The sequence below is a fragment of the Cynoglossus semilaevis genome, chromosome 4 (assembly GCF_000523025.1).
Source record: "Cynoglossus semilaevis isolate Cse_v1.0 chromosome 4, Cse_v1.0, whole genome shotgun sequence".
Taxonomy (NCBI): Eukaryota; Metazoa; Chordata; class Actinopteri; order Pleuronectiformes; family Cynoglossidae; genus Cynoglossus; species Cynoglossus semilaevis.
In genome coordinates, this window is record NC_024310.1 from 15,227,626 (window position 1) to 15,235,249 (window position 7,624).

The window sequence follows — 7,624 nt, forward strand, 5'->3', positions numbered from 1 at the left end:
ATGGAAGAAAACAAAAGGTCAAACATTGAAAGTTGTGAAAATAATCAGACCACAATATCAAGGGAGTCAAAATTCTTCTTCCTACCTGCAGACAGTAATCCAGGGCAAAGTGTTGGTAGCATTTTCTCGTGGCCAAAAGTAGGTGACTCGTCCTCTCAGCATCGCCAGCTTTGTGGCGAGACACCTGAGCATTTTTTATCGCTGCAGTCTCGAGATCCTCCCCGATGCGAACAAAGTCCCTCCTGGTCTCTGCCAGCTGAGGCAGGAACCTGGGGAGAAGAAACACACTCCACAACATCAAGACTTTTCTGCAGGTGAGTTTGTTTCTGTTTTGTTTAACTCTGCACTATCTGACAGAAAAACTAGAGATAAGATCAAAGGTCATGGCTGAAAAGGGTTAACAGACTAATACATTTGAAATAAGTGATGGAGGCGGCCGAATATCAACACACTCCATTTCCAGTAGATGAACTTAGTTTTCAATCACTTTTCTTAGACATTTGTAGAATTATTAAATTGATTGAATTCACTGTGTGACAGTCAGTCAGTGTTAGTGGGTGATACAACAACACTCTGAGAGAACAGAACTAAACCTTCAAATCCAAGACTTTACTGAAATATAATCAGGAGGAGAGAAATGTGAATGGGTTTGACTCACTGTGTACAGAGGTTGTTCAGCTGCTGACTGATGGCTCTCTGTGTCTGGTCAAACAACATCTGAGGGAAGTTTCAATAGTAGTAGAGTAAATACAACACATACTCCCTACTGTATCTGTACACTGTATCTTTATACTGTATTCATTCATCCATGTCCATGTGGGGATTGGAAATGCAATCTTATTCTGTTCCGAGGTGAAATTATAAAAGTAAAGAGGCTTGGGATTGTGTGTGTTTGTGTATGTGCTCACAGTGTGGAAGCTGAGGATCTCCTGCAGTCCCTGGTTGAGCTGGTTCAGACAGTTCTACAGAAGGAAGGAAACAGGAAGTGGGTGAACATTTCTTGCAGGAAGACAACACTGACTAACTGCTCTGTTGTTGCATTAGCATACAGAAATGACTCCGTCAACCGTCTGGTACGTGGGGAGCTCAGCTAGGCTGCTCATGAAGAGCTGATTGGCCAAGTTATAGGCTTGTCCCGCCTCCACCATTCTGTTGCACAGCTTCCTCACCTGATTGGCCAGAGACACACATTATATAAAAGACAACATTCAGGCAGAATGCAGCAGAAACATAATTCTCTACAACTTTAATGGAAGTAGACCTTGACCAACTTCTTCTTCCTGTCTGTTCACTGTCCTCAATGTTTCATCACATACAGAAATAACCGTTCACACTCACATTCATGGCTTTGGTCTGTGAACATTCACCTAATCCACAATCCGCATGTTTTTGAACTTTGTGGAAGGAAGCTGGAGAGAGAAGCTGGAGAACTCGACCCCCACGACTCCCACTCCCTCTTCCACACACACACACAAACAGGCAGAGCAGGACAACTCCAAACAAAAAGACCAGCTGTTAGAGCTTGGTACTGAACCTGTGACATTGTTGTTGCAGTTTTTTAAAACTACAATCCTACTGTTATGTTACCTGCATAACTTTATGGCTTCAGCATTAGAGGTGGCGTTAATAACAGTGAAGCCAATAGTACATGAAGAACAGTACCTTGTCTAGGTGTGCCTCCAGCAGAAAAGCCTCCTTCTCAAACTGATCCAGGTTCAGTCTGTAAAGTAAATATTTAAAAACATGGACTGACATGAGTTTCAGATAATACGTGTGAAAATGAGCATATGTATATCTGTGTGTTTACCTGAACTCCGGCGAGTCCTTGACACACTCTTCAAAATCCAGTAATGAGTCCATGTTTACAGCTTGCGTTGTTGATTAAAAGTTATGTATATTATTATTACTAAACCGGATAGCATATTAGCATTTAGCTGCGAGTCGACATCATCACCATCGTTGTCGTCATTATCATCCTATTCATCATTAGCATCATTAGCAGCAGCAACAGACATCTCCCTCTGTCCCCCAGTCAGTGTCTCTTCTTCTCCATGAGTATCTCTCCGGATTTCCATGGTCTCGCTGTCTCTCTTATCAAACTGTCAATCAAACGGATAAATGAATACAATTGACGTTGTACCGACGCCGTTAAAACAAACTTGAGTTTTAATACATTTTAGCGAGTTTCAGGGTGACAGTTCTCTTTGCATCCTGCTGTTGATGCCGTCGTTGCTAACCGACCGCTAAGTTCCGCCAAACATCCGTGTTGGCAGCGAGGAAACAGCGATATGCGGCGGGGGGAGGAGGTATTACACCTACATCTCTCGCTCAAAAATACTGTGGTTACATCGAGGGCAACTGTGTAACTATTTTTGGATAAGATGCCCTGGATGACTGAGAACCTACACAGACATACATCTCTTGCTGTATCTCAAATGGACCGTTGATAAAATGTAACTTTCTGTTTTCACATCATACTATCTGTTTTTTTGTTCAGTGTTGTTTGGCTCAGACACGTCTGGGAAGAACACTGTTGAACTCACGTTTTACTAAACCTTGTACAGAGAATCTCCACACAAACACACAGGCCAAACGTCTAAAAGTAAAATCTAATTTGTATAAGATAATATGTAATACTTTTTACATGTATACTTTGCAACAAAAATATTTTTGATTATTTTATTTAACTTTCTTCAAACTAATCTCCTCAGAATTTGAACTTGAATTCATTCCACTGGTTTTTTAATGTGCCAGATGGTGCATCTAATCTCCCTTAAGTCCATCAATGAGACACTTAATATGACAAATTTTTCTCGCTGATTTATTTAAATCAGAAAGCAAACAAACAACAAAAATCTTCGTACTTAAAGGTCAACCTATTCATCTGTTTGTGAAATCAAGATAAACAAAAAATGTGATCATGAAACAACAATAAGAAAAAAATGTTTATTGAAAAAAAAGGACCAAAAATACAATGGGATGAACTGTAGCTGTAAGTGTTAGGGTCCGTCATGCACATGACTGCTGTAAATGTTACAACCTGTGTTGTATATTCTGTCGATGTTTGTGCTCAGAAGCCAACAGAAACCAGGATGACTGTGACATTGTCAGCGCAGCCTCGTCTCACTGCCTCAGAAGCCAGCTGATGGCAGGCAGATTCAAACCGCAACTCCTCCATTGTCAGGCCAGGCTTAGGCTCAACACTGCCCTCCTGCAGGGCCAGAACAGAAGTGGCAATAATATTAAATGAAAAAAATCAAATAATCCTAGGTTGTTATGAATAGTTTCTTAGTAATAACACTGTTATATTCATATTGTAGGAATTTAATTATTTTAATCCTGAAAGTACAGTTAAATACCCATAGGAGAGTATGTATTGCAATAATATGTATTTATACTTTATAGCTTACATTACAAAGTCATCTATAATGTAATAGTTTATTCATTCTGGTGTGAATTAGCAGTCATCTTTGCAAATATTGCTCAAAAATAAAACAGACATTTCTAGAAAGTTCACCTGAGTGAAACAATGTTAGTCAAAACTAAAAATGTATTTATTTCTATTATTGTTGAATACATAGGCTTTTCATCAACTTGACCTCTAAGTTTTTCAACAGGGTTCTGAGACCCCCTATAGGTCTGCATAGGTACTGCAGGGCGTTGTGAAAATGTTCAATTATTAGACATTCCCTTTTTAAATATTATTTTGCAAGTTAACAATACAACACATTGGTATATGAGCTGTCCATGATATCAATACTTTTTGTTTATTGAAGGCCCAGTTTAATATCAGACTTTATTTTATATATTTTATACAGTTGGGGTAACAGGTTGGGGGGTATTTAGACATTACCATATCAACACATATCTGGATACAACCTAAGGTCCCAGGACAAAGAACTGAAAAGTGAGCAGAAGTTTTACCTGCAGAACACTGAGGACAAATTTAACAGCTTCATCAGCAGAAAAGACCTTGAACAAACCATCACAGGCTAAAATGATGAACCTGAAGCGAAGACAAACATCCAGACACAGCTCAACTTTCAATTCAACACAATAATTTCTCTATTTATTCCCATTTTTCATGCAGCAGGACCAGGGACTTCACAATGTGTGAGTTTATAAAAACAGCATGTCTCTACCTGTCTCCACCTTTCATACCATATTTTCAATCCTGGTTCACATTTACATTTATGTATTTAGGAAAGTAGGGCTTCCCAACTTGGGTGAGTACAGAGGTGGAAACAGTAGTTATGAAGTAGAAGTAGAAGTAGTAGTAGTAGTAGTAGTAGTGGTGGTAGTAGTGGTGGTAGTAGTGGTAGGAGTAGTAGTAGTTATGTCCTTGCCTGTCATTTGCTGTGAGCTGGCACCTCCTAAGGTCAGGTGTTGAAATAACACCACAGCGTTTGTATTGACCGTCACCAATAGAGCGTGACACTTCCAGGACGCCCAGCACCCTTCCCTCCCTGCAAAACACACACACACATGCATGTTCACACACTTTGCTGCTTCTTTGATTTACTCTCTATGACCACATGGTGGCCATCCTTCAGGCTTCACAGCAGAAATATTGGTCTGGATGAGACTGTGTACCTTACAGTGCCTCCCGCTCTCTGGATTCTCATCCTCTCCTCGTACATTGTTGGATTGTGTTCTTTACTGAGAGCCAGAGTAACTGCCCTCTTCTGTCCGTCAGCCACCACCTCCATCCGACACAACACCGCCTAGAGATATTGAAATTGCCTCTTTAGAGTTTGTCATTTACATTGATAATAAAACATTAACCTGGGGCCACACAGTAGGAAAGGAACAGTGTTATTGCCTGACAACAAAAGATATAACTGGTTCAATCCCCAGTCTCTCTGTATGGGGTGTCAATATTAGAGTGTATGTTTAAATGTATATAAATGGTTGTTTGTCTCAATGTGACCCTGTGATGGACTGGGAAACCATCCAGGGTTTGACCCCAGCGCTCCAGTGACTGTGATAGGATTGAGCAGTAGAAGATGGATAAAACATTTACCCTGCTGTCTCCCAGGTTGGCCACATACACCATGTCATCCACCACCAGTACACAGGTGGCTGTGGAGCCATCCTTCCAGGCTGGTTTCCTGTTTCCAGCAAACAATTATAAAACTGAATTAGTATACAACATCAACTGTGGAAAAACTTAATTCAGTTTGTTGAAACTTTTCAGGCCTCTGTTTGTAGTATTTGTGTTTTTATACATTAACTAAATATTTACATGCTAAAGATATAATTAAGTATATTCATTTAGGTGTGGCTGGAACTCCTTCATGAAGCAGTAAACCATCCAGGAAGCAGGTGAATGAATGCTCAGTATGACATGGCTAAGAAGACTAGTAACTTATAAAACAGATAAATATTTTTATTCCTACTGGCTGGAGGCTTTCTTCAAAAAGTCTTCATCTGTCTGTTTGAACGTGTCCAGGAGACACTTCTTTATGAGTTTGTCCATGTTTTCAGACTCTCCTGAAAGATAAGACAAATTGAAACATCCAGGGATCAATGTGTCCAGTTATTCCATAAATTTCTATGCTACGACAGCAACATTCACACTTGCCCTGAGCCAAAACTTACCGCTTGGGAACTTCTTGGCCAGATTGTGATGCAGATGCTCTGCAGCAAATTGAGATGCTCGAGCTCCACCATGGCCATCGAAGACCGCAAAGTATGAAACACGAGAACTGCAGGACAAACAGCTGCTCATGTCAGGCAGCAAAACATGAGCATCCTGCATCTCATCGCGCTCCCCACGCCTAGCTGCCACATAACCCTTCAAAACAGGAAGTCCTAAATAATGACAACACACAGAAACACAGTGTTAGCCTTCACCTTTCAACATAACACCTGAGAGCACTGTTTAAATTAAAGAAGCAAACAAACATTGCAGTGGAAGAACTGAAAACCTTCTCTACAAACTTTCTTGATCTGCCCATGCTCCTCTGTTTCAATTTCTTCTTGTTGTTGTTTTCTTTTCACACTTTTCTCCTCCTTTTCATTTTCTTCTTTGGTGGTCTGTGCATGTGCTTCGACTTGAGATGCTGAACCTGAACCAGGTGGACCTGAGAAAGTACCAAATTAAAGTTTGTTAATCCTGTGATGCTAGTCTAATTCATTCATTCACTTTCCCCTCAATTCAGTTTTCCCTCTGCTGACTCTGGTGATGATGCACAGGATGTGGTTAAATACATGGTTTCTATTACTTTAATATGAATGCTGGGAGGTTTTGAGCTTTTTAAAACTTTGACCATGGATGGCCTGCAGACCACCCAACTTTGATGCCACCTGCATTAGCTTTTGCATTACATATGTACTATATGTATAGGAAATAAACTGCTTGTTATAATTGTTTATTGCGGTATAGTTTTACTGGTCAAAGATTCTAGATTATACTGGCCTGTGAGTTTTAAGAGAATAAAATTAATACACTCACCGCTGGTTTGTGTGGGTTCTGGCAGATCATCGAACAGGTCCATTCCCCTAGCTTTCGAGCTAACAAGCTACTACCAGCAGCAACCCTACCCGTTACACTTCAGTTTAACCGTCTCTGCCAATGTAAGTAAATTGCCTGTGTAGAAATGTTTGAAGTTTTCTCTGACAGTTTTGTATAAAAGAATAACGCCCCTAAATAAAGAAATGAGGAGCTATCCACCACTGCACCGGTACCGCAGCATTAGCATCAGTTTCGAGTAATTTCCGGTCACCACCTTCAAAATAACTTCCACTTCCTGTGTTACAGTTGTTGGCAATTGTTTACGTACGTTTTTTCGAGTAAGGCCCTCAATGAATAAAATGTGGGACAAAATATAATGTTCTTTCTTAGGAGCAGAGGGAGACTCTTTACATGTACTTTTATTTGTATACCAAAACTGCAAAGTCCGTTGCGGCAAATGGGTTTGTGAATGTGAGCTAAACAAATAAAAGACTTGACTTGACATGGTGTGTAGAAACGCTTTCACATCACTGAAAATAATGTAACTTCAGAAGGAAAAAATATTTTAGAGTTGAAAAATTCATATTAGTAAGACTATGTAAGTAAGTAGTAAGAATTAGTAAGATACTTAATTATATACCAACCAGCATGACTGTGCAAGGATAATAAAGAATTACATTTAGTATCGAAGCATAACACGTGTTGATGAACCTATTGATTGTTTTTGTAATCAAAGTGCTGAAGTTTATCCTAACGACAGGACCCCAATAAAATTTTAAAATCCATGATTTTGCTGGGATAGGAACATGCAAACATACCTCATAACTGTGACAGAACGTTTACACAATTAATTATTTGATTTCAAACCCTTAATAAGGCTGCCCCCGTGTCCCCCAAGCCTTTCTTTTGGCCAGCTCTCCTATTGGCTGATAAGGGGCTCGGTTTCTATTGGCTGATGGATGTAAAGGCAGAGGCTGTGTGGGGTCAATGTGTTAAACACTCTCACAGTTGGACTTGAAAACCTCACAGACATAGAATATATCGATGTGACTGAGTACGGGCAAAACACAACTGGAAGTATTGATCATTGATATCGATCGGTTATTCAACATGCGGCTCCACCTGCACTGTTTGTGGACCTGCTGGACATTTACTTTTCTCACCGCA

The 7,624-nt window shown here is 40.0% G+C and overlaps 3 protein-coding genes across 7 annotated transcripts in view; 1 reads left to right on the forward strand and 2 right to left on the reverse strand.

Annotated features, from left to right (window-relative positions):
- zgc:162872 (BAR_ACAPs and ArfGap_ACAP domain-containing protein) overlaps positions 1-2,260 on the reverse strand; it is an 18,691-nt gene extending 16,431 nt beyond the window's left edge. The window contains 6 exon segments of the mRNA XM_008309525.3: positions 86-269; positions 659-717; positions 909-962; positions 1,050-1,169; positions 1,663-1,720; positions 1,808-2,260. Coding sequence (XP_008307747.2) covers positions 86-269; positions 659-717; positions 909-962; positions 1,050-1,169; positions 1,663-1,720; positions 1,808-1,860 — 528 coding nt within the window. The 5' untranslated portion in view covers positions 1,861-2,260.
- Positions 2,261-2,926: 666 nt separating this feature from the next.
- ilkap (integrin-linked kinase-associated serine/threonine phosphatase) lies at positions 2,927-7,069 on the reverse strand. 4 transcript variants are annotated; one of them, XM_008309526.3, is made up of 9 exons: positions 6,458-7,068; positions 5,931-6,086; positions 5,602-5,814; positions 5,400-5,493; positions 5,024-5,111; positions 4,594-4,724; positions 4,347-4,466; positions 3,925-4,006; positions 2,927-3,211 (listed from the first exon to the last, which is right to left on the reverse strand). In XM_008309526.3, exons 1-9 carry the CDS (start codon positions 6,498-6,500, stop codon positions 3,071-3,073), a joined length of 1,068 nt encoding a protein of 355 aa, XP_008307748.1. In that variant the 5' UTR covers positions 6,501-7,068; the 3' UTR covers positions 2,927-3,070. The 4 variants fall into 4 exon arrangements, with proteins under 4 accessions (XP_008307748.1, XP_016887313.1, XP_016887314.1 ...); XM_017031824.2 differs by lacking the exon at positions 3,925-4,006 and having other exon boundaries at positions 6,458-7,069; XM_017031825.2 differs by lacking the exon at positions 6,458-7,068 and having other exon boundaries at positions 5,944-6,085.
- A 380-nt stretch (positions 7,070-7,449) lies between these two features.
- The window catches only part of ltbp4 (latent transforming growth factor beta binding protein 4), a 31,599-nt gene continuing 31,424 nt past the window's right edge, over positions 7,450-7,624 (forward strand). For both annotated transcript variants that reach the window (XM_025054863.1, XM_025054864.1), the window contains exon 1: positions 7,450-7,623. In XM_025054863.1, coding sequence (XP_024910631.1) covers positions 7,568-7,623 — 56 coding nt within the window. In that variant the 5' untranslated portion in view covers positions 7,450-7,567. The remainder of the gene's footprint in view (position 7,624) is intronic.